Source organism: Suillus paluster, assembly GCF_016628075.1.
Source record: "Suillus paluster strain FC165 chromosome Unknown EDB91scaffold_38, whole genome shotgun sequence".
Lineage (NCBI taxonomy): Eukaryota > Fungi > Basidiomycota > Agaricomycetes > Boletales > Suillaceae > Suillus > Suillus paluster.
In genome coordinates this window covers 28,092-54,232 of record NW_024537598.1, presented here as the reverse complement: position 1 = coordinate 54,232, position 26,141 = coordinate 28,092, and the positions used below count along the sequence as shown (strand labels likewise).

The following is a 26,141-nucleotide window of genomic DNA, read 5'->3' as shown; positions in this document are numbered from 1 at the left end:
ACATGCTAACAATGTACAACTTGGATTAATCATACTCAACATGGCCAATTGCACATATGACCAATGTGTGACTTGGAGTGGCAGTACAGGAAAGTGGATCACTGAAGATCAGTAAAATAGGGGTATACAAGTTCAGTGCTAATGTGATTCTCACAGTGCATGTGCATTTGCATGACAGCCCAGGTAGTATATATTAGGTTCTTGTAAAATACCAGTAACAGTTTGTGAATCCATGAACTTCTCACCAAATGCCTTCCAGTCAATATGAATGACACATTTCAAGGCCTTGGAACATGTTGCAGGGTGGGGATCTCCATCAATGGTGAGTAATTGATATGATGATGATCAATATGTGACTTACCTTATGATTGCAGTTCCCATCAGCTCCTCTGTTAGCATTGGGGTAGTTTTCCATTTTATACTTGTAGATGTAGTTGAATGTATGATGGATATTTGAGAATGAGAGAATATTCTTACCTTTGTCCTTGAGTGATTTTGCATTCATGACTGAATTCCCAATTTGGACAATTGTCTGTCTTAGGATGACTCTAACAATTTCTGGATTTGTCAAAGTACATAGTATGTGATGGTGTATTATATATCAATAGCAGCATACTAGGAGGCTGGGCTGGTAGTGTAAGTACTTATCAAATCAATTAAAATCTGCGCAAAACCAAGTTGAGCATTCTCAGATTTTGTATCAGAGTGGTGTGCATGTTTGCAAGATGGTGATAGCTCACTAGATGAGCTTTTTTATGCTATATAGATATTTAGTACACTTATGTGTCTTCTTGGATCCAATGGTCTTTGGATTATCACAACATCTTGTGCGTAGGACTACCTTGTTGACCATGGCCTTGATCCATGTTATACCCACCATCCTACATACCAAGAACATGTTACAGGTCCCTTTAATTCCCCAGGTATTTCTTTAGATAAGGGGGCATATGTGTCAGCTTGAGGAGCTCAAGACCATAGATCTTGATGCCTGCTGTGTATGAAGGATATTAACAAATGCAAGATGGTGGAGGAGCAATCATAACATGTTCTTGTGATAGAGCTCAACATTTACTGGCATATGGCCTCCTAGGAGAAGGAGTACAACAGTATGTCTTCAGATAGACTATGATTGCTACTAGTATCATCCTTATCTTCTTCCTTTTCCTGGATATCAGTGTCTCCAGACTCAAGAATCTGCAAGCTTTGCCTTGAATGAGGATCACTTGAGATCTTGACTCTGCAATTGGAGTGTCTTATACATTTCCATATCTTGATGCCTGAGTTGAGAGGAACAAAGGGAAGCACTATGCATGATGGGGAGAAAGATGCTGGGAGATATGTTGTGTTCTTGCAATCATACTGTAGACATGTACTAATGGTAGTAGTAAGGTGATATGTACTTTTACATCACCACCAACTGCATTGATATATAATCAACCTTTCCATCTCTCATTGGCCACCCACTAGTATATTTTCTATCATCCAGAACTGAAAGTTTGCTCATACTGTTACCTCCATAGCCCCTTTATTGGTGTTCATGGCTGTGGTTACTATATCTAAGGGTGCAGTCCAGGGCAAATATTAAGTTAGTGTTACTCAAAATTCCAGTTCTTAAGCTTGAGTCCACTACCATCTCCAATGCCAACTTAGTGTCTTAAGCAGCATCTTAGCTTCAGAGTGCAGAAAAGCACCAATTGGGTAAAGAAACCAAGATCCCACACCACAACACCAGGTTATTTAAACCCTCCATTCAAAAAGGCATTGTAACCACCACATTTGCTATTGGCAAAGTAATGCTCCAGTGTACTGGTTGAAAGGAATACAGCTGGAGGACCTCACAGCTGACTTCAGGAATGATGTGGAGGAGATGGCTCAGGCAACTATGAACACTATAGAAAGTTGGGAAAGTGATGGTGCCTCCAGTGTTTTTCAGAATGAGTCAGACAACCCACTATTGGCATACTTTGCCTAAAGGCACAATGACTTGGGCCCAGTAAGTCATTTAGATTACATCAAGTTATTGTGGCTGACTTTAATATGTTGACAGTGTCCTAAAGGGATGGTATACTATGATCCTTGTCTCAACACCCCTTCAGCCATGGGCAGGTCACCTACCATTTTTCCCAAAGAAAGAATGAAGGCAAGAAGATCTATTTTGATAGGATACATGTGTGCTTTTATTACCTTTTGACAACATAATCTTACTATTAAAATAGCTAAACTTACTCAACAAAATGTTGGTGAGCATGCAGTTACTTCTCCATCACCTTGGCATTCACTGGAGTTGCTATGATGGATATCATAATAAAGCTAATGTTCTATTATAGTATATGAAAGACAGCAGCACCCCAAGTGGCATAGCTACTCTATCCTAAGACAGCAAGCTATTTACACTCTATGGCATTGAATATGTATACCATGGTAATGCATTTATGTCAGAGGCTACCACTGTAATCCATTTGGTTCACACATGGCCTAATCAGGGGTACCAGGCTGAAAAAGTATGCTATCCAAACCCTACTTATTTTTGATCCAATGTACTAGAAGGCCTCCTAGTCCCATATCACATTTGTAGTCTCCTTGGTTTGACTTCAAAGATACATTCATCCCTACTTGGTTGGGTTCAGTTTCAAGTAATTTTGGTGAGGCATCTGCTGGGACACTCAAGACTGATAAATAACAAACACTCATTATAGTCTACCTTCCCATTGCCCTTATAAGCTTTTGGGAAGCCGATACTTCATACTCTTCTCCTGAACTCACTGCCCACCTCAGAACTATTCTTGATCATACTATAGAACTGGTCTGTGCAGTTTATGCTGCATGTGCTTGAATGATGACTGCAAGAAGGGCACAAACCTATTGTTTGTACATTGTTGGTTACACCAGAAAGTTAAAGGAGATCCATCCTACCTCCTCTCTGCATCCAAACCACCATGTAGCTTTCCATATATATGACTACCTACTCCTATTTGGTCCTGCCCCCTTGTGGTGGTGTTTTCCTTTTGAGCACCTGATTAGAATACTCCAATGGCTTCCTGTAAATCACAAATTTTGTAGGTCACTATGAGAATATGGAACAAGCAAGTGGACTAATGGTCTCTAAGGGGAGCTAGAGAACAAAATGCTTCATTCATATGTCAAGATTATAATGTTTTGCCACTGGCTTGTTCAACCAGATCATCTTCCTGTTATTCAAGAGTGTAGCGACATCTTTGATAGAGTATATGCACCTAAGAGCACTAAACATTCCAGCCAAGAGTTTGCTGAGGACCCCATGAATGATGTTATTCAGGTGCTCAACTGTGCAATGACTAGTACTGTGTCTAATGACCTATATACCCTCCTGAGACAACAGACAGCAATACTATATGCCACACTTAAGTTCAATGGTGTCATATACAGTAGGGCATCAACTCACTTGGGGAACAGCCAAATTCTCTTCTACCCCTGAGGAGACCAGACATTGACCCCTGTCCCTGCCAGCATCAAATACATCTATGGCATGCTGACAGGGGAATTGTTGTTTGCTGCACAGAGACATCTCCCACTGGATCATCATGACTGTATAATGGATCCCTTTTTGATTTATTCTGATTTATCTGCAAAAATGTACTCAACAGAGCTTGAGAGTCATCTGGAAAATGTTAAGGTAACCTGAGTAGTTATTCACTTCACGCAATGAATGAATTCTGGCAGTATTAGATACTGTGCTTGGATGGAGAAGCAAAGGTGTTGGGGCTTAGCTTCAGCTCTTGTGCTATGCCCTTAGCCAAGTATGTGCCCCAAATTCGAATGTGGAGGGGATGAGAGGCGAAGACCTAGAGAATGGCTCTAAGTTGGAACGGAGGAAAGGAGGTGACAACAATGTGAGACTTGTGTCTGGAGTTTGAGTATGTATGAGACAGATCAATAATCAGACAGCTATAGGAATGACCAATGATCTGAAAGAGATGGCTATGTACTGAAAGGAGAAAATATATACTCAATGGGGAAAGGTTCAGTTGAATGTAACTGATAAGGGAAGTAAACTGACCAAGATGCGAGAGATGTCAGAAGTGGTCAAATCTGGTATATGACAGGCAGTCATGCAATGATTTCATCCCTATCTCATGATTAATCAGTTTATTGCTTTGTTTCTCACCACCACTGTACTCAATCACGGGAAGGAAATGGTGGAAACAATGTGATTGCCAAAACGTACTTCATAAACCCTGTCGTCCAAGGCAATGAAGTATAAGTGGGTGAAGGAGGGGAACATCCGAGATTCTGGTATGGGGACTAGGGATCCGTCCAATCTCCTCTCAAGTAGTTCTAGGTCCTTACTGGCGACATGAGCTCCATCCGGGTTCAAAAATTCGACGATATGAATCTGGTGCTCCTTCAACTCCATTAGTCTGCCAGTTATTTGGGAGGAGATGGGGGACATTTTCGCAGATTCGTCACCTGGTATGGGGTTCTGCGGACTAGTCAGCATTCAGCGGTATCAAGGTTTTCATATAACTTACCGTTATACTTGTATAACAGTGTGGACCCCATCCACGTGCTACATGATCACTATCAGGGCATTTGAAAGGTGGGATAGGCTTGGGGGCCGGGCGTTTGAAAGGCGGGGTAGGCTTTGGGGCTGGGCATTTGGGATGAATACTACGCTTTGCTTTACTAGTATATTAGGTTAGTGGCAGTTATTGACAGTGGCTCTGAAAAGGAGACCTACTTTGCTCGAGCTGGGGGCATCTGACCAAGAATGTTGTGTCAAATTTGAGGATAATATTTGGATAAGAATGGGAGCCTAAACGTCACTTGCGTTGTTGTATGACTGTTAATACCATGCCCAGGGATAAGGCAGATTCTGAGGGGCTTAGCTTCAGCTCATGCGCTGCACCCCTTACCTGAGTATGTGCCCCTAATTTCAGATTGTAGTCTGATATGAGTGCTACATACTCCAACAGGACATCAGAGCAGAGGCTCTTCAGAGGGCCAATGGACTACCATATTTAGCATGGAAAAGTCAGGTGGGGGTTGGACCACCCGACAGGAGAGAGTCAGAGGACTACTGTGGTCAGAACCAACAGTAGAAGCGGAGCGGAAAGAACTGCTCGGATAAAGTCCAAAGCAGAGCAGAAACAAAGAGGACAGACGTACAAGAGCCCTGGGCTCAAGTCTGATGTGCAGGAAAGGTGGCTGAGGCACAGGAAGTTGGCTGAGCAGAGAAGGTGGCTGACCTAGGGAGTCAATCCCCTAGGCCAGCAAATAGGAGTTTGACAAGGGAAATGCCCAAGTCCAAGAACAAAAGAGCAGGGCTTAGAAAAGGTAATATTCAGACTAAAGATCTACAGACAGATGTACATATGTTTATATACTTGAAGTAAGTAGCATAGCATAGCAGAAAGCTATGTACTGAGTGTACAGAATTACTAGAAAGATGACTGAGACATATGAGTCAGAGGCTCAGAGAACAATATGTACACAACAGATCAATAATCACTCAGGTACGAGAATTACTGGTGATCCAAAAGGAGGTAGGACCAGTTGAGTGGTTCCTAGTCTAGAAGTGGACTGGTGAGGTGGTTGGGCAGACTAATAGTTGGGCAGGCCAACACAAGGGAAACTGAAGGAATGAAGTGGGTCAGAAAAGTGGAAATGGTTGGGGGAGTAGGAGTAGGATCAGGCAGACCGACAGAGTGGAGGAGTGGAGCTCCAGATAAGGGCAGATGGTAGGAGTACAGAGTTGGAGGAAATAGGGGTAGTGTTGGAGGAGTGGAACAGAGTCAGGTGGAGGTAGCAGGGCTAGTCCTGTTGAGATGCACTACATGCATTATTGGAGAAGGAGGGATGAAGCAGATGGGGAAACAGGCAGAGCGGAACGGAGGGGATGGATGCAAGAGTGTGGGGTCTAGTTCCGACACACAGGGAGTCAGAGGAGCAGAGGGATGGAGGAATGGGGGAATGGGGGAATGGGGGAATGGGGGAATGGGGGAACAGAGGATTGGAGGATTGGAGGATTGGAGGATGGCTGACCTAGGGAGTCAATCCCCTAGGCCGGCTTTAACAGGAGTTGACTAGGATCAGGCCCAAGTCAAAGAACAGAAGAGCAGGGCTTAGAAAAGGTAATATTCAGACTGAGTATCTACAGACAGATGTACATATGTTTATATACTCTAAGTAATTAGCATAGCATAGCAGAAGGCTATGTGCTGAGTGTACAGGATAAGAAGATGACTGAGACATGTGAGAATAAGGCTCGGAGAAAAGTATGTACGCGACGGATCAATAATCGCTAGGGTATAGGGATTACCGGGTACCCGAAAAGCGGAACTATGATACTAAATGGGGATAGGACCAGTTGAGTGGTTCCTAGTCTAGGGGTGGACCGGTGAGGTGGTCAGACAGATTAATAGTTGGGTGGGACAACACAAGCGGAACCAAAGGAACCGAACGGGTCAGAAAAGCGGAGGGAGTAGGAGTAGGGTCGTGCGGACCAATAGGGCAGAGGAGCGGAACCTCAGATAGGATCAGATGGAAGGGGTATGGGGTCGGAGGACATAGGGGTAATGTTGGAAAAGTGGAACGGAGTCGGGCGGAGGTAGCAGGGTTAATCCTGCTGAGATGCACTTCGTGCATTGTCAGGGAAGGAGGAATGAAGCGGACAGGGAAACAGGGGGTTGGACCAGGGGTGGGGATGTTCATAGGTGGTATTGGAGGTGCTCGGATCCAGTATATGACAAGTCTCAAGGATACAATACAAGAGAATGAAGTTCAACTCAAAAGTATCATCTCAAGAGAAGATGGTTCTTTGCACAGAGGGAGTTCTCTTAGGTAAGAGAAGTTCAGACCCAAAGACAAGTACAAGATGAGAATCTATCTACAAGATAAGTGGTATATATACATAAGGTGAGATACCAGTTGAATGGTAAGGGTACAGGATATGCGGAGGCAGTACCAAGATAATGGTAAAGGTCAAGCGTAAGCGGAGATAGTACCGAAGCATTGGTAAGGGTCAAGGGTATGTATGAGTCATAATCAGGAAAGGGTAAGAAGTACCAGTTGAACAGTAAGGGCAAAGGGCATGGGGAATCCCCATCAAAGATAGAACTGATACAGTGGTAAAGGCAAGGGTAGGGCATAGGGTTCGGGAGAAGCCACAGCTTCTTCTAAAGAATAGAATTGTAACCATGGTCCAGGTCTTAGACGGGTTTACACAGTTTAGCCACATGTCGGTGGTCAACAGAATGAAGAGAATGAAATAACATGTAACGCTCATATTACTGTAACATCCATAGTGAGTGTGCATTCTGTTCCCTAACCTTCAGTGCCTGATTAATGATTATAGTGCACCCCCTGACTATGGCCTTGCAACACAACAGATGAGTGGAAAGAAGAAAGAAAAATTCCACATCTCTATTGGATTAGCCTGCAATTCAGACGGAAGTGAGAAGGTGGAGCCATTCTTCATTGGTAGAGCAACAAAACCACAATGCTTCAAGAAACAGTCACCAGAACAACATGGATTGTATTATTGGAACAATAAGAAGGCATGGATGACATCATCTCTATTTGAGGAGTATGTGGCTATGATCTTTCCACTTTATTGACACTAAACTTGGTGAACTAGATAGATTAAAAGGCTTGATCTTCAAATGAAACAATAGAAACTGCACATTTGTTTGTTTATTGACAATTTCACCATGCACAGCATCTCATATCAGCCATCAAATATTGATCTTGAGTTTTTTCAGCCCAATATGACACCATTTGTGCAGCCATGCAATGCTAGAATCATTTGATGCTTTAAGGCCATATATCAGCATAATTTTTGTGCCTGTGCTATTGATCTTAATAAAGCCAGAGAATAGAATATTTACAAACTAGATGTTCTTGAAGGAATGACAATGGCGAAGCAAGCATAGAATGCTGTGACGTCCAAAACCATCCAACACTACTGGAATCACACCCAAATACAGTGGTGAGTCAAATTGTGCTTCATTCCCACTTTTCAGTGCTCAAAATCAAGTCTTGACAGTGATCCAACAACTGCCAGTGATCTGCAACCTCACATTGATCCAGTGGCATGGAAGATTGTCTATATATTTGCAATGACAGAAATGTCCCTCCCAAATGCCGAGCGAGACTTACAGGCTTGTCTTGGCGAGCGCTACCTAGATTCTGATTGGAGACTGGCACTCAAAGCTGTTATAGATGCTGAAGGAGACACCAAGATTGCTTTGAATGCTGTTGAAGCACTTAAGCAAGCAGCATCTTGTTGCACTGGCCTCAAAATTTGGATTCCCACAATTCCTGCAATTCCCACTGCTGCATGCCCAAGACCTGACCAGCTGTCATCTGCTGAAGCTGAGCTTATGCAATCAGTCAACAACCTCAAGACTTGGAACCGCATCTTCAGTGAATTACCATCACTTGAGGAGATTTTGGACCATGCCAAGGAGAGAGATATGGGAGAATTTTTGATGTTTGAAGGTGGTGATGAAGCCATTGCAGATGAGGGCTGTCACAAGATTGTTGCTGCAAATGAAGTTATTGAAGTTGATTCTGATGACAACAGCGACAATGACATGCATCTGTCAATCACACACACAGAGATCCTTGATATGTGTCAGCAGCTTGAGGTTGGCTGCATGCAGTATGATGACCCTCAGTTTTCTCTGGCCTTGTCATCACAACTTTGCATTTTCCATGCTAGCCTACAACAAAAACAACTAATGACTGCAATGCAGGCTTCTTTAGATCAAATTTTCTCAGTATAATACATATACTTGCAGATACTTTACTGTCACACATTTGGTGAAGGTCATGAATGTCACAATAACGTGATATATTTGGTGTTGCATATAGCTCATAATGCATAAAATTTTCATGGTCCCGACCCCATGCATTATGAGAATATCTACTATATATATATTCACAATGTTTCTCACAAAACTTACATTTACTCTTGCAGCTGCACCATTTTTTGTATCTCTCACTACTCTGAAGGTGATGGTGATGATTGATTCAATGGAGATGCTTATCACTCCTGTTCTGATTCATGTGCTCATACAGCAGTATCTGAAAGTGAGGTACTTGGGTGGTGGGTCTGATGACTGATGAGTATGATATTGCTGGTGACTGGTGACTATTGATGAGATACAGTGCCGAGGATTCAAGTAGTGGATGGGTGATGATTCAAAGGTACTAATGAAGGTAAAAACAAAATTTTATTCAGTTACTCTGGTTTCTAATACATGAGCTACAGGTCTTTCTACCAGCCATTGCTGGCCATGTCCCAGATAAAATGGTTCAAGCAATTAGTGCCTTTTTGGACTTCTGCTATATAGTCTGACATTCAAGTCTGAATAAAGGTGATCTAAATGCTCTTGATGCTGTCCTCCTACGCTTTCATAACAAGTGAAGCATCTTTGTGGACACAGGTGTTAGACCTAATGGGGTCTCCTTGCCTTGTCAACACTCTCTTTGCCATTATTGTTATCTGATCCAACAATTTGGTGCACCAAATGGTTTATGTTCCTCTCTTACTGAGTTAAAGCATTCCAAGGCTGTCAAGGAGCCTTGGTGAAAATCCAGTGGCTATCTTGCACTAGGTCAAATGCTTGTGACTAATCAACGTCTTGATAAACTTGCTCAATTTTGGGCTGAGAAGTTTGCTGCAGGCCTTCTTAGCCATCCTTTACTGCCAACTAATACCATTGCTATTGACTCTGACTCTATTGGTGATCTGGATGATGAAAATTGTTGAGATGATGAAGATTTGACAGATGCATTTGCAGATGAGAAAGATCAAGGTGTGTAATTTGTTCATTATTTTGAGCACATTCATTGAGTAGAATGTCAATGAGTGTTTCATCATCCAACTCGGTTACAGGCTATTGGCTAATTCATTGGTGTTCTAAATCTCCATGATCTTGTATGCCAATTCCTACATGATCAGTGAAATCCTGATCATCCTATCCCTGGGCGTGAGATGGATGTGTCCCTTTGTCCAGACTTCAATGGCAAGGTACATATTTTTCATTCTGCAGTTGCATCATTTTATGCTCCTAGTGATATTTGTGGAGTCAATGGTATGCTATGTCATATCATCCACTCAACACCAACTTGGAATAATGGACCTGCTTGTCATGACTGTGTTTTTGTTGAACATGACCCTACATTACCAGGATTCCACAGTCTGTATGTTGCTCAAGTCATTCTCTTTTTCTCTTTTTACTTTCGTGGAGTTGATTATCCTTGTGTGCTTGTCCGTTGGTTTGAAACTATTGGTGATCAGCCATGTCCTAACACTGGTATGTGGATGCTTGAGCCAGAGTTTGATGCCAATGGTCAGCGTCTTATTTCAGTAATTCACTTGGACACAATTTTGCATCCAGCACACTTGATTCCTATCTATGATAATAATTACATTGATCATAATATGCAACATTCTGATTCTTTACTTGCTTTTGTGACCTTTTATGTCAATAAGTTTTCAGATTATCATGCCTTTGAAATTGCCTTTTGATTCAATACTAGTACTAGTAGCTACTAGCTAGTATTTGTATTACTACATACTAGATACCCATGGGTATACCCTCTGCAGGTCATAAGGTAGGCCATCTTACCTTTAGTGTGAGGACAGGGGCAAACAAGTTTTGGCTTGCTTCCAAGCACTTTTGCCTCAAGGGTTTGATGTGTATGTGAATGCATAAATAGTGGCCTTGGACCCTATAGAGCTGAACATGTGTTTTTGTTCCAGTCTACCTGACTGCTGGAGATGATGGGAGGAGTGGATGAAGTAGAGCAACTCGGAAGAACTCAGGGACAAAATCTGCACCATGGGTACTGACCACCAGAATATCTCAAAAAGTTTTGGGTTTGTATGGTTTTGGGGGCAAAAAGTTCTACCCTCCCAACTCTGCTGCCTGACCTGCCAGGTAGTATGGTTTTTAAGGCAAAAAGTTTGGGATTTGTGTGGTTTTGGGGCATGAAGAGAGTTTGGGATTGGTGAGGCCATGCACCCCTCTCATTTCTGACCTTTATTATGGTGCAGGCACCCACTCGCTGCTCTCTTAGAGTCTCTCCTTGATGGCACAGACAACCTACCACCATCTCCACCCACTGACACACATGACACAATAAGACTGAAAAGGACATGTGAGATTTTGCTGATACAAGTGTCACTGATAGCTTGGATGCTCTGAGCAGCTGAGATATGAATAGAATGAGAGACTTGATATACTTGATATTCTGATACATGGAGAGACTAGAACTGCAGAATTGCATTGAAGTAGCTGAGTTGTCTGATATCATTTGAATCTGTTAACATTGACATTATGATGACTGGAAACACATGCCAGACTGGGGTTCTGCTGTTATTGAGGTGTCTGCACCATCAGATAGGTTGAATATCTGAGTGTTTGATCACACTGATGTGTCTGACTAACCAGTTATGTTATATATCTGTGCTTATGATATATCTGGTAGGTCTAACAATATTAAAATTCTGTCATAACTGCATTCTGACATGGTCTGATAAGTTTCATTGGCCAGTGGTCCTGAGAGACTAATATCCTACTTAGCCTGCTGTGTTTGACAACCATGATAGTCTATGAATAAGATTGACTACTTTGTCTGATATGTTTGACCATTATAATATTCTGTTGGACTGTGATCATTTTGTATATGATATTACTAATTGGCTGTTAGTTTGACATCCTAATGCTCTAATAGATCTGACATCAGACCAGTCATGTCATACAGTCACATCAGCCAAATCAGGGAAAACTCGGGTTTCCTGATGTTGTTCAAAGTGGTGCATATAGGATAGAACAAATCACAGGATATTAAGATGAGTATGGTACAAAATACCTCTGCTATCAGTATGAATTGACGTGGTGTAGTGGCAGTTTGAACCATCATGCACCAAAAAAAGTAAATCACAGCCAGCTGGTTCGCTGCCACAAGTACACATCATGGTCACCCTGGCTGACTGCAGTATCACTCAAACATCTTCATACTCTGACCATGAATGTGAGGGTGCGGAAAGCCCCATGAGAAGCCTCAGCCCTGATAGTGGGTTTGGACTAGTGATTGGCATTAGCAATGCCTACATAGGCAAACCAGATTGGGATGTGCACATTAATTACCAAAGAGAGGGAATTAGATGCCTCATGGAGTAAGGTCAGAATTGTGCCAGGTGCCAAACAGATTTGAATTTGGGCTCAGCTTCAAGTCTGAGTCTAGAAGGCAAACAGTCACCTACCATGGTTACTGCTCCACCACCAGAGCCTATGCCAAAGAAGTTCACCTCTGCATCATCTTCATCTTCTGATTCATCAATGATATTGGCTGTTTCAGTATCAATGAGTCAAAGATCAATGCTGTAATACAGGAGAGATAGAGCTTACTGGAAGGATCCATGTTACAATTCTAAACCTAAACCTCCACCTAGGCCTTATATGCTGGTGTCTTTGGTGAAGAACAACTGAGTGTTCAAATTAGCAATTACTAGGTCAATACAATAATTCAGGAAACAACTAGATATCACTTAGTACTGATGATCAATATCAGCCCATATCAACTCAGCTTGTGCTTTGCCATATGTTATCCTAAGGTACTCATCAACCCACTTGACGAGATGGTCTTTGAAGGTGCCCTTGATAATCTGATGAAGAATATTGGGGGCAAGAAGTTCATGGATATTGGCACACAGAAAATATGTTGTAAAGGGCTACAAAATTATTGCAACTCAATAAGACTTGAGTACTACTACTACAAGATAAGGCCTACCAAAATATCATCAATGATACCCCACCTGAACCACATGTCTAGTGCCAAAAAATCCTGCTTGAGAGTTTTTGTATGAAGGTGTGATCTTTATCAGCAATCCCACTGTCAATGACCTAGTACAGATTAGATTTGAAGTGTACTCTTTGAGCAGCAGAAACTGACTTACTGTGGACACCAGTTTTGAAGAACGCACAATAACAACAGTTGTTCGGGATAATCTGCAATATAAGGTCCAAGACCATAGACTGCATGTTGATAGTGGCCATCCACACACTTAACAATCTCTGGCTTTTCCATTGCATGACAAAAGATTCAAGAATTGCCCTTAATGATACATGGAATAGATGACGGTGGAAGTTTCAAAACTCTTTGCTTCCATTATGACCTTGTTCAGCTAATAGATGCATGGTTAATGGATATTTGTATCATATTCAAATGGAACGTACTCTTGGGAATCAATAAAAAACCAACCAAACTCACAGATTCTCAATGTGCACATTGAATGATGTTGTGAAGGTTGCCGGCAGATACATATAACAGATAATAATCATTTTGACCAGTCACTACAGAGACTGTAGTTTTGTTGCTGCTGAGAATAACTGGCATGAAAATAGCACCATGACAGTCTGGATCATCTGCAAGGGTATTCTACAATCATATTAATTAACACTGGCCCACAAATTACAACTGGTCACTCACACATTGGCCCCATCCCCAATTTCTGGTCATGAGATCTGTTCATACCCACTGACCCTGCTCGCAAAAGACTTGTCACAGTGCATAATCAATGCCTCCAGCAAACTCAGGGTTTGAAAGCTGGTTTTGCAGCAGCTCATGCAGGTCTCGATGCCAAACATCATACTCAACATGTTTCCATGGAGCAGTGTTAGGATCATTCTGGAGTATCTCAAAGTCAGGATGTTGGAGAGACAATGACTGCCACTGAACATTGTGTGAAGAGATCGAGTTGATAGTATCATAAAGATGGGTGTTGCTATTGAAAGGTGGATGGCTGTGAGTCTCATCAAAATGTGCAAGGACCTGCATCAAGTCGTCTATTTGTTTTGCAGGCATTTGATTGCGACGGAAGATGAAGTCGGCAAGCTCAAAATGGCCATGGGAAGGAAAAGGATGCCAGGTATCGTGTTCTAGGTGAGGTGGGTGGTCCAGAGGTGAATCATTGCCCTCAGCATCACATGGTGTGCCATCTAACACTGGATGGTAGGTGAAGTAGGTGCCCTGAGGCATCTCTTCCAGCTCATTCTTGTCATTGACAAATGGATGTTGATGAGGGCAGGTGGGACGTAGAGGTTCAATGTGTATGACATTGCAATGCTGTCGGTATCCATCCAATGTCTTGAAACCACATTGACAGGTGGAAACTTTAGAGTTGACACAATAGTATTTGTATGGTCAGAATTCTGAGGTTGGCTCAGTCATTATGTGTTTGAGCTGAAGTCTGGCTTATTATATCAGATCAGAGACAAAAGAACTTGAACATAGAGCATCAAACAACTTACAGTGTTTTCTTGTGAGAAAGTTGTGTGCACCTGAAGTTAATAGTTGAATCCTGTGGCAGAACTTCAACTTGCTTTTTACATGGGTGTGAGCACGTCCTAACTATTGACAATGGTTTCAACTTGTCTGTCAAACAAGTTGAAGCATCTGGGCAAGGTAGACTTACCTGCAAGTCAACAACAGAACACAGAGGACAGTGATGACAAGGACAACATCAGAGACCATCAGCTCCCCATGAAGAAGCCAGCACCAAGAAGATATCAGAAGGCTAAGAAAGCTGTAGTGACAGAAGCAATAGCTTAGCTCAAGCTTGAGATGATGGAGAAGGATGGACGAGACTTGTTGCAGGTGAATCATCCCCCCATGTCAAAGGTCTCAAAGGTACCTCAAAAGCTGAGCAGTAAGACCAGGTCAACAGCAAAAAGCAAAGCAGGGGATATATGTACATGATGGATTAGTCTCTGCACTTGGGGACCCAGCTGATGAGACAATCATAGAGGATGTGATGCTGATAGACAATGATCAGAATAATGAACATGGGGTCCAAAACAGCGACTCACCAGCAGGATCCAACAAGCCAGGCGCTAAGGTCACCAAGGCTCAGAAGGTGCGCAAAAATATTGAGGCTGCCAAAGAGAGGGCTATGGAGCAACAGAAGGGCAGGGCAGAGAATGAGGAGGATGTAGTTGTGGTGGACAGCGATGTTGACAATGTCAGAGGCATTGGAAGGAAGCAGCAAAAGGGCAGGAGCCACACTGGCAGTGAAGATGGAGAGTGAGTAATGATAATCTGATTAGCGCTCAAGAAAGCTGACTTTCAACCAATCAACACTTGTCAACACTGTGACAATGTCATGCTCCCTCCTGTGAACGCCCTTGCCATCGAAATGCAGGCCCTCCAGCAAAAAACTCAAGCAGGATGACCTTCTGGTTTCCTCACAACCACCCTGGAGTGGCATGGTTAACAACTGGTGTCAGGTCATATCCACGCAGGTTCCAAATCACAGTCAAAAACCTGGTGCTGCACCAAGATCTGTGCAGGCTGCCAGTGGAACAGGTATGTATTAGTTCACTTGACTTCATTTTTTCAATTGATTAACTCAAAATTAAGGCTCACCTGCATCCGGAAATACTGTCCATCCAGGCAGTCTTGAGGACAACTCAATAATGATGAGCAGCCTGAGGCGCCTGAACCTGATAAAGGAGAACAAGACCCTCTGTTGACACCCTTGATGGTTCAAGTAATCAAGGTATTTTTTCTTTTCTTCTTTGTGCATATCTTTCAGTGTGCTAACTACTCATTTGTCTTTACTTTAGAATCCTCCCTCCAACAAAGCAGCCCAAGCAACCTCCACAGCAACATCAACTCGCCCTACCCCCCAATGAGCCTCTTTCACATCCTCCTTCATGTCCTCCTTTGTGTCCTCCTTTGTGTCCACCTTCACGTCCTCCTTTGGAGGGCAAGGACATGCATAATGGTGAGGAACAGGATGATGGTACCCACCCAGAATCTGAGAAAGACCTTACATGTGGAAGGTGCGCATATTTTTGATCTGCAACTCGTTAATCTCACTGATTGCGACCTTTCAGTTTAAAGTAGTTGGTTACACAATCACTCGCCCTACTCCCAAACATCAGGGCTCAACAACCAATTCCATGCAACTGGTGTGGGTGAGGAAAATAGACTCTGGGGTGATTCAGATGTCTAACAAGGGTGTGAGACTAATACTCGTCCCGAGGGGATTGCTACTGGGTAGTGGGTCCTCAAATAAGTGCGAGGAAAGCAAAGACTAGACTCTGTCTAGCGACCTGAAGGATTCCATTCCTTACTAGGACTGAGAACACAAAGATGCGGAAGGTTCCCGACGAGCAGAACTCAGCGTGTGACATGTGGAACTAATGCGCAACATGCGGAACTACGCAGAACTAACAGAACTAACGCGGAACAAACAGAAAAAACAGGGAACAAATGGAACAAATGGGGAACTAATGGAGTGAAAAGAAACTACAAGCCTGCAGGAGGATGATTGGGCAAAGTCGGACCAGGCTTGTGTCTGGTACTTGCTCCAAGTCGTCGGATCTGATGTCGGGTGTTTCAAGCAGAACTCACAGGGGCGGGAACATTGCAATGAGATCAGGAATAGATTTGGGAAGATATTTTAGACAGTGAGTGGAGTACTGGGAAGTACTCTGCAAGTGGAAGTGGAGTCAAGTCTATCAGAAGGTAAAAAACTAAGATCCCATCCATTGCTACCTATATAGGAAGGGGTTCTGAAATGCGCTATGCTACAACCGGGTGAGGCTGTGAGATAAGGAACTGGTCCCGAGTAGTGGAAGGATCCGTATAAGTACTGTAACACATATGAAATCAGATAGGAACATGTTAGTAATATGGGGAACGTAGCTAGTACTCACCAGCGAGGATGGAAGGACAAGGACAGGATGGAGGACGTTCCGAAGGCTAAACAGATATAATGCGTGTGGTACACAATTGTTCCGCTGGGTTCCATGTAGCGGATGGCTCGGGGAAGATGCGGATGGGTAGCGGGATGGTAGTGGAATGCACAGGAAGATGGTGGTAAGGCATGGGAATTATATGGGATACGGGCCTACAGTGGGGACGTTCCCCACACTGGTTTGATCGAAGACTGGCTCCAGCAAGGTAATTCAACTTCCTTTTGTCCCTCACATTTATTCATGTCTGTCTAGTCTAATGCTGGGGATAAAACACACTTCAAGGATCATGGATACAGCAGCAATGAGGATTGGGAGCATTGTAATGACAGGGCCACAGGACATCAGAGGCAATGAGGGAAATACAATCCTCCCTCTGGCAAAGTAAGGTTTATTTTTGCTCTTTGACTTCACTGATGTTCTTTCTAGTTTGTTACAAATGCACCACAGTCCAAATGCAACAGTAACAAGTATAACACCGAAGATGACAATAACAATGGTGATGATGATGATGACGGCAATGACGGTGATGATGAATCATCATGAATGCCACATACTCGTGTCAAATTCACAAAGAATGACCTTCCCTCAGGCTCACACCGTAATTTTGATGCTCTCATTGTTCCGATGTGGATTGATTTTATTTCCATGCTTGACAACATGTGGGATATCTCCGATTTTGCTGATGAGATGCAAAATATATGGGACCTTGCATTGCCAGACATCAAGCACACTGTTTCCAAGTCAAAGGACCCAGTATACAAAATTGTAAGTACTCCACTTCGACTCATGCAGGCTGTTGTAACGACTTTGACTATGCAGTTGATGCAATGTGCATACAACTATCGTAGCAACTTTGGAGAGCATGAAATGATTGTAATCACAAAGTATATCAAGGAACAAGGCTGAATGTCTGATGAGATGCAACAAGTAGTTGCATACATAGTTCCCAAGCAAATCCCATGGTTCAACAAGAAAGGACAAAAGGTCTTCATCAATCCCCCAATCTATCCTTATATGTGGAAAGAGTATCGCAGAGATGATAAAAATCCTGACGCAAGTACCACTATTTATACCGAGTCAGTTACTGATGTCATTGACAGAATTATTATGGAGCTTTCGAAGATCAATGCATTCTCAATATGTTTGCACTCTATCTCGAGCAGGTGCACTGCCTCCCAACTGAATACCATTGTGAGCAAATGTCGAAGGGTGTATTGTCTATTGCCACAGTTGCAGTATGTCTTATTCCTTGCTCAATACCATCATGCCAATACTTGTCTATAGGTTGAACAAATGTGGAAAATGTGGAAGACGGGTGTTAAGACCGTGCTCAGGGGTAAAGCAGAGTCTGAGGGGCTTGGCTTCAGCTCGTACGCTGCGCCCCTTACCCGAGTACGTGCCCCTAATTTCGGAATGTAGTCTGACACAAGTTCTATGAGTTCCGACAGGACGTCGGAACGGGGGTCCTCCTTCAGAGGAATGATGGACTACTAGGTGAGCGCAGGAAAGTCGGGTGGGGGTTTTTCCACCTGACAGAAGGGATGTGGGAGACTACTGTGGTTGGAACCAACAGTAGGAGTGGAGTGGAAGGGACTGCTTGGATGAAGTCCGACACAGAGCGGAACAGAGGGGACAGATGTGTCATATACCTGATCCGACCGCTCTGATATTGATATCCGCTCCGCTTTCTGATCCCTCCACCCCATTCATCCTCCGCTCCGTCCTATCACAAGTCCGCATTCCGCCCTACACTTCCGCTCAACTGCTCAACCGGTCCCCTTCCATAACCTCTCCATTCAACTGGAGCTCTTTCCCCTTTTAGATATATGCCTTCCCTATTGGTACATAGACCCTTACTTCCGGATGACTGGTAATTCCTATTACCGCTCAATTGCTGATCCGATGCATACATATTGATATCCGCCCCGACTTATGTCTTCACCTATGTAAAATACTTACAAACTATATCCTTGGTACATAGCATTACTGCATAGTTATCCTGATCACTGCCTCATACATAGTAGTATATAACATATCATGTACTTAGATATTTTTCCTCAGTCTTAATATTGCTTGTCTTCTCACAGTTATATCCTGTGAGAATTCTCAGTAGAACCTTGCCTCCCCTGGACACAAGTCTCAACTTGTTGTCACCTCCGACCCTCTGACCCTCCGCTCCAACTTAGAGCTGTGCTAAGTCTTCCCCTTATTACTCTGCCCCTATCAAATATCCTCCTTCGCCCCTCTGCATTATCCTCCGCCTTTCCTGCCCCTACCAACATTCCCCTGCTCCTATCCCCTCTCCGCATCACTCCCCACCTTCTCCGCTCCGCTTCTAGTCGGCCCACCGCTAGTAGCTCTTACTCCCCGACCCTCAGAGCAGACCAAAGCGGACCAATTGTCCTACCATCGGACAACGTCGGACCCACTCCAAATTCGGGGCACGTACTCGGCTAAGGGCACAGCACATGAGCTGAAGCCAAGCCCCGACCCCTCTGCTTCCTGAGTCGGCACGGTATCTAACAGGATGCAAGAGTGCGGGGTTTAGTTCCGACACATGGGAAGTCGGACAAGCAGAGGAACGGGGGAATGGGGGAATGAGGGAATGGGGGAACAGAGGAGCAGGGAAACGGAGAAACAGGGGAATGGGGGAATGGAGGATTGGAGGATTGGAGGATTGGAGGGTGGCTGACCTAGGGAGTCAATCCCCTAGGCTGGCTATCAGGAGTTGACTAGGATCAGGCCCAAGTCAAAGAACAGAAGAGCAGGGCTTAGAAAAGGTAATATTCAGACTGAGTATCTACAGACAGATGTACATATGTTTATATACTCTAAGTAATTAGCATAGCATAGCGGAAGGCTATGTGCTGAGTGTACAGGATAAGAAGATGACTGAGACATGTGAGAATAAGGCTCGGAGAAAAGTATGTACGCGACGGATCAATAATCACTAGGGTATAGGGATTACCAGTGATCCAAAAAGCGGAACTATGATACTAAATGGGGATAGGACCAGTTGAGTGGTTCCTAGTCTAGGAGTGGACCAGTGAGGCAGTTGGGCGGACTAATAGTCAGGTAGGGCAATGTGAGCGGAACTGAAGGATCCGAGTGGGTCAGAAAGTGGAGGGAGTAGGAGTAGGATTGGGTGGACTGATAGGGCGGAGGAGCGGAACCCCAGATAGGGTCGGATGGAAGGGGTATAGTGTCGGAGGACATAGGGGTAGTAGTCGGAGGAGCAGAACGGGGTCGGGCGGAGGTAGCAGGGCTAATCCTGCTGAGATGCACTTTGTGCATTGTCGGAGAAGGAGGAATGGAGCGGATGAGGAAACAGGGGGTTGGACCAGGGGTGGGGATGTTCACAGGTGGTATTGGAGGTGCTTGGATCCGGTATATGACAACGGGGAAATTTATTCAACCAACCAAGACTTCTCAGTGACAATTTGCAGAAGGACTCTGGAGCTACAGCACAGAGCTCATCATGGAGTCCATTGATGGTCCCACTCATCATAAATGGAAGAAGATCTTCAAGGGTGCTGCTCCATTCATTGATGCTCATTGGAAATGACCAACTTGCCATACACAGTTACAGACTAGGGGTGAGGGTGTGAATGGTCGAACTGCATGTGTAGATGTAGACTCTCAGTCGGATTCTGGTTCTGATATCTCACTGATGGCCTAATACTTGAATTACTCTTATTTGTCATTGTTTATAGTATCCCAATGAGGCTGCTGATTTGCTGATTTGCTTGACTGTCTAGTATATTCAGGTAGGCTGGACTAAGGATCATTATGACATTTTGCCAGGCCTGTTATTCAGATAGTATTGAGGATTCAGTTGAACTGCATAGACAGAGTATCTCGATAGAGCAGATATGGCTGGGTACCTGAGCCAAAGGCAGTGTTGACAGGATGATTCACTGGTCCCTCTGGCAATCTGAAAAATCAGCTATGGCTACACAGATTGATTACTTTGATAGAGCAGGTATGGCTGGGTATCCTGAGCCCCTGAGCTTAAGGCACTGTTGACAGAATGACTCACTGACCCATCTGATAAGCTAAAGATCAGACATTCATGAGCACCCATCAATCTGATAGGCTGTCATGTCTGATGAATATGATGTTTTAGATGAATTGTATGTCTGATCAAAATGCTGCACCTGATAATGTGGGTATGCTGATCACTCTGACATTCACCTATGTTTCCCACATTACCTAGTTAGTCAACTGGCCCTATGGTAATCTTAGTAACACTTAATAAAGCCTAAACTTGTTTGTATGGAGCACTGCCGGTGCACACCAGCAGTGCTATAGCCCATTACTTGTATTCTTTCCATAGGGAGCACCACTGGTGCACACCCGCTGGTGCTGGACACTGCCACCTGTCTTCTCGTCGTCAACAACAGCAAACTCATATCCTCATAATTGTTCTTCCTTTATTCTATAGTATTATTTTTATTCCTTTACACACACTCTCATTGGGATCTACACCTTCTCTATGCACTAACATGTGCTCATACATACTCACATTGATTTACACCAAGGAGGTACGCGGGAATTTGTACTTCTCACTTCTTCCACCACACTGACTCGCAGTTTCACAACAACAACAACAACAACAACAACACCGACAGCCAGTCCTATAAGATGATGGGGCATACAACACGTCATTCTGTAGGTGGTGTTTCAAGAAAGTGTACCATGTATGTTGGGGGATCCAAACCTCAAAAGCAATTTGCGGGCGCCATTCAAAAACATCAACAAGAGGCCCATGCACTTCAAGCATCACTTCTCAAAAGTAGGACTCGCTACACTCCTGATTCTGTACTAACAGCATGCTCTAGAGATGTCTTTGAGGGAATAGGAGTGGTTGTTGAGTGCTGAAAACCAGCAGTCCATGCCAAACACCTCTACCCCACCAGATGGACATGACCTTGCCTCCTACACCATGGATGTTGACACTATGTTTCCTCCTCCTGGGGAAGAGGGTTTTTCATTTAGTCATGGGGCAGAAGAGGTATCATTGTATGTGGACCTGGAGCAAATCACAACTGAACACTCAAGGTTTGTTCATCTCTCTGTTATGACCAGAGTTCACCGAATGGCAAAGTCTGACAACAACCACTAGGACTCAGTCAAGGATGATGATGAGAACGGATAGTATTGAGCGTGAACGTCTAGGCCTACTACAATAGTAGAGAACAAAGAGGTTAAGTCTAAGGAGTACTTACACTAACTAACCTACTTTTATACATAACATTTGAATAGGAGTTTGAAAGAAATCAGCCAATGAGAAAAGAGTCGTACGATACTGTGGATGACTAAGTATGATGTCATGATATATAAGCGACTGAGTAAGACGGTAACTAAACAGAAACCCAAGTTCCAACTGGTTCTTCTTTGGGAAGTGAGATTGTTCTAGCCCGTGGAGTAGGGGAGCCAATCGGAGAAACCACGGGTGATATGTGAAGAGGTGAAGGTGTGACAGGGTAAGGAGTCACGTGACTGGTTTGGGTACTGGAAGTAGCCGAAGGAAAACTGAGAAATGAAAAATGGTTCGTATTAGGAATTCATAACACTCTCTCCATATTGTTCTCTCATTATCCTCACTTCAATTCAACGTATTGCAGATGCCTCAACTTGCGCAATCACAGTGGTTGTGTAGCCCAGCAGCTTGCTGATTGGTCTACCCAATATGATAACCTTACAGATGTGCTTCTTCACTACCATCACCATCCTCAAACAACAGCACCTTCCCTGCCATCAATAGTTCATTCTCAATCAAGGTGATTGATATTTTTGGTGAGTCAAAGTTTCTGAGCTCAGCATTTCGTATACTTCATGTAGCCTAGATCGCAGTACCTGCACTTTCAATCATGCCTCACCTTTCATCAATGCTACCTTACTCCAATATGGCTGCATTGGCAGTTCTCCCCTTCGTCCTACACTTGCTATAACAATTTGCACCCTTGATGTCTTTTGTCAGACCCACCGTGTGTGCCCATGTTACAGCATGAATGCAGAAGCAAAAAAGCTTGCCTTCCTTCACAATGTAAGTCCATTCTTCTCATCAAAACCAATATGTACCTAAACTAGGTGTGTTATCAGCGACAACTTGCCAAACAGCTACAAGTTGCCTATGACATTTACCTTGAACTTGAGCAGCACATTGAAAACCGTCTTCAAACTGCCCTCGGTCATGATACACCAAATTGGTGCATGCTTAACTCATGTCCTGCGTGTCAGTACAAGGTGGTGGGTGAACCACCCCTCAAGTATTCAGTCCTATGCGCCCTTGATGGTAATAACTCTGTGAAGCTTGTTGATCCAGCCATATGCAGTGGCAACGAGCGCTGTGACCCAAGATGTGGCTTATCTTCAATTTGGCTCACTGAAACTTATGTAGATCAATTCAAGGATGAGGTTCAGCATGTGCATCACACGCAAAACCAATGTGTCCCACGAAATCCAGATGACCCTTGGGTAGATGAACCTGACTCGCATTGGAGCCGAGCACTGTCTGCATTGATCGCTGGCGAAATGCTGCCCCAGAGTCTCATAAAAAGATGTTTGCCATCTTCAAGAGGTCTGGCATCTTTATTGCTGTGTGTCGGCATGGGTTCTTACTCATGATATGTGATATGGTGCGAAGCAGGGAGCTGTTTGTCTTTTTTTTGTCTTTGCTGTCTATCTGTTTGGTAACAACTTATGCAGGATGAAATATCTGATTGCCAGCATCAGGAAACTCATGGACATTTTTGATGATAATATCCTATATGGCTATGATATTAAGTGTGCATTTGAAAAAATTGTTATGTGGAGCTCACTAGCAGATGATGCCAAGCAACTAAACCTTCAGGGAGTAGTTCCTGCATTTCATGGACATACTCACAACCACCTCTACCAAGTAGAACACCACTTGAAGTACAAAGTTGGTGCTGGCAAAGAGGACTTTGAAACTTGCAAGCGAGTTTTTTCAGGCTCAAATGCTCTGGCCAGTAATATATGCAATGTGACGGACTTCCATCGTCATCAAGCACTTGACGAGCATTTTCTCTTCCAAGATATGGATCAATATGCTGCGCTATGTAAGTCATTCATTGTGGGAAGGACACTTGGCTAATGAATATCTAGCGGATTTCATCTATCACAATTATGTTCAAGCGCTAAACCTTATCTCAATGACTACGAGTTTCATAGTCAATTTCTGAGTGTCACACGCTGAGGCTACAAATGTCTGGCATGCAAGAAAGATGAGACTAACACTGAAGTAGACTATGTCAAAGCTTTGAATGAGTATGAGGAGGCCCAGTAAGTGTCTGTCTATTTCTACACGATGGGAAACTTAATTATGTACAACAGGGCCAGTTATGAAGCAGCATGTGTAGAGTTTAGCAGGCTTGATCTGCGCCCAATTTTTTCAGCAAAAGATGCTGGAATCATACACCGGCGCCACACTCACATTGCTAACAAGTGTGATCAGAAGCTCGAAGTTGTCATGGATTACAAACGGCAGATGGCATTGGACATGCAATGGGGAGAAGACCACCCTGAGCGCATGAAGGCACAATCACGCATCACGCACCATCTTTATCACAAGGCAGTTGATGTTGTGGAGCGTTTGGTAGTTATGCGTCTACTTGAGTTGACAAAATTGCAGATGAGTGAACTAGGTACGCTTTTGATTCAACCTCTGAATTTCTCACTATTTATATTTATATTAGGCTACAAACTGCGCACCCAGATCTCGACTGCGCTCAAGAGTCGTGCAAATGCCATCTGCAATGCTCTACAAAGGTACAATAAGTGTGCTGCACAATTGGACCCTCCTTGTCCCTCGCTGCAGTGGGAACAAATTGTCAAATACTCTATTCTAGCCGAATTTGACCTACTCTGTGAAACAGATGGCGTGGTTCAAGCCAAACATTGGGCGAATCCTGCATACTGTCATGCCTCCACTCAATACTTCGAGCAACAGCATGCTAATGAAGAAATTTGTTGGCTTAACGTTAAGGTTGGACATTTACTTACAAGAATCCGTGATTATGCGACTATCCTCTTGCCATCTCCCACCTTACAATGGAGAATCCACCACTGGTGTCTGAATTGTGTTGTTGTTGGGCACACCTGCAAGCTGTTAATACATGCCACTTGGTCCATATCAACCAAATTCTGCGCCTCCAAGGGTACACTGGGCCTATGAGCGCTGGTGTGCATGAGGGTCGTATTGTGCCTCCCCAGTCCCCACCTTTGGAGTATTGGCCTACATTGGGGGAGGAAATAGGTGAGGGTGAGGGCCACAATGATGGCCAGGACTTGGCAGAGCAGCAACTCGAGCAGATACACGACTATATCGAAGGACTTGATCATCATCTCATAGACTTAGAAATAGCCACATAGTTTTAGTTTTAGTTTTGTTATCGAATCTCCATGGATATAATTGCGCTTTGCTTTATTGTGTGTCAACTAGCTTCAAGGTTATAGATCTCAAAGCAAGAATCACCCTTAGCTCGGTGGTCTTAGACTTGACATGGGACTTGATATGTGTTGGTTGCTTCGAAGATACGAAAGATACAATATTTAACTTGCAGCGCCATCTTTTCTTTAAGGTTGCAGTAGCATGTACCTAGTGATAATTAAATGCATGACTTGTGCAGTGTGCACTGCAGCATGACTCTCACACAAGTTGATCCATGAGTAGTATTACTTGTGTTGCATGCACTATTAATTATGTGTGTAATGGTGCATCACCTACATAAACTGATGAGCCTTGGCACAATTTCTACTCTACACACTCATCATGTCATCTCAAGCCAGTACTTCAGTTTCGACTCAATTGCACAGATCACCTTCTGTGACTGGTTTGGAGGAAACACTAACTATGATTCCTGTACCTCCAAGTCTATCTGGAATTACAGGACTCGGTGAACAATGGCCATCAGCAATCTTAACAATGCTTGCGCACAGATTTCATGATGATGGAAAACACCTACAGTATGATGAAGACAGATTCTACACTGTGACTACAGACCACTACCTAACGGGCACCAGCAAATATCAAAAGGCATCTTCAGAAGAGAAGATGCAAAATTGGCGGGCATGCACTACACATGTTGAGACAATCATGGCTCATATATTTGATTTAGTGAGTATTTAATTAGGCACACTATGCACATATTGATCCTATATGTAGTGCACCGTCCTCGACCGACTGACAGGTGGTTCAACCATTGTCATGCATCATCCAGGTGCCACACCTCCAAATATGCCCATCGTTCCCAAATCTCTCAAGGCCAATATCTACATTAACCCCAAAGTCCTTCTTGAGCACCATAAGCTACATCCCATGGTCACAGAGATCACTCAACTCTTCCTTGCAAAATATGC

At 43.7% G+C, this 26,141-nt stretch overlaps 6 protein-coding genes across 6 annotated transcripts; 5 read left to right on the top strand and 1 right to left on the bottom strand.

Moving 5' to 3' along the window:
• Positions 1 to 8,060: 8,060 nt before the first annotated feature.
• Positions 8,061 to 8,546, top strand: EDB91DRAFT_1031031 (uncharacterized protein; the record flags this gene model as incomplete). The annotated part of the gene is made up of 1 exon (XM_041312719.1): positions 8,061 to 8,546. A coding segment is annotated over one exon (486 nt), but the record flags the coding sequence as incomplete, so codon positions are not given.
• A 1,239-nt stretch (positions 8,547 to 9,785) lies between these two features.
• Positions 9,786 to 10,516, top strand: EDB91DRAFT_1238020 (uncharacterized protein; the record flags this gene model as incomplete). Its single annotated transcript, XM_041321657.1, has 2 exons — positions 9,786 to 9,802; positions 10,060 to 10,516. 2 exons carry the CDS (start codon positions 9,786 to 9,788, stop codon positions 10,514 to 10,516), a joined length of 474 nt encoding a protein of 157 aa, XP_041175665.1.
• Positions 10,517 to 13,554: 3,038 nt separating this feature from the next.
• EDB91DRAFT_1249924 (uncharacterized protein) lies at positions 13,555 to 14,031 on the bottom strand (the record flags this gene model as incomplete). The annotated part of the gene is made up of 1 exon (XM_041323156.1): positions 13,555 to 14,031. One exon carries the CDS (start codon positions 14,029 to 14,031, stop codon positions 13,555 to 13,557), a length of 477 nt encoding a protein of 158 aa, XP_041175664.1.
• A 633-nt stretch (positions 14,032 to 14,664) lies between these two features.
• EDB91DRAFT_1083289 (uncharacterized protein) lies at positions 14,665 to 15,524 on the top strand (the record flags this gene model as incomplete). The annotated part of the gene is made up of 4 exons (XM_041315605.1): positions 14,665 to 14,743; positions 14,781 to 15,075; positions 15,194 to 15,357; positions 15,412 to 15,524. The coding sequence occupies 4 exons, from the start codon at positions 14,665 to 14,667 to the stop codon at positions 15,522 to 15,524; spliced, it is 651 nt and encodes a 216-aa protein (XP_041175663.1).
• A 6,127-nt stretch (positions 15,525 to 21,651) lies between these two features.
• EDB91DRAFT_1249921 (uncharacterized protein) lies at positions 21,652 to 21,882 on the top strand (the record flags this gene model as incomplete). Its single annotated transcript, XM_041323155.1, has 2 exons — positions 21,652 to 21,779; positions 21,846 to 21,882. The coding sequence occupies 2 exons, from the start codon at positions 21,652 to 21,654 to the stop codon at positions 21,880 to 21,882; spliced, it is 165 nt and encodes a 54-aa protein (XP_041175662.1).
• A 567-nt stretch (positions 21,883 to 22,449) lies between these two features.
• EDB91DRAFT_1238019 (uncharacterized protein) lies at positions 22,450 to 25,154 on the top strand (the record flags this gene model as incomplete). Its single annotated transcript, XM_041321656.1, has 11 exons — positions 22,450 to 22,523; positions 22,683 to 22,806; positions 22,851 to 23,237; positions 23,264 to 23,415; positions 23,469 to 23,846; positions 23,889 to 23,967; positions 24,004 to 24,065; positions 24,153 to 24,427; positions 24,479 to 24,768; positions 24,840 to 24,963; positions 25,039 to 25,154. 11 exons carry the CDS (start codon positions 22,450 to 22,452, stop codon positions 25,152 to 25,154), a joined length of 2,061 nt encoding a protein of 686 aa, XP_041175661.1.
• Positions 25,155 to 26,141: the final 987 nt, after the last annotated feature.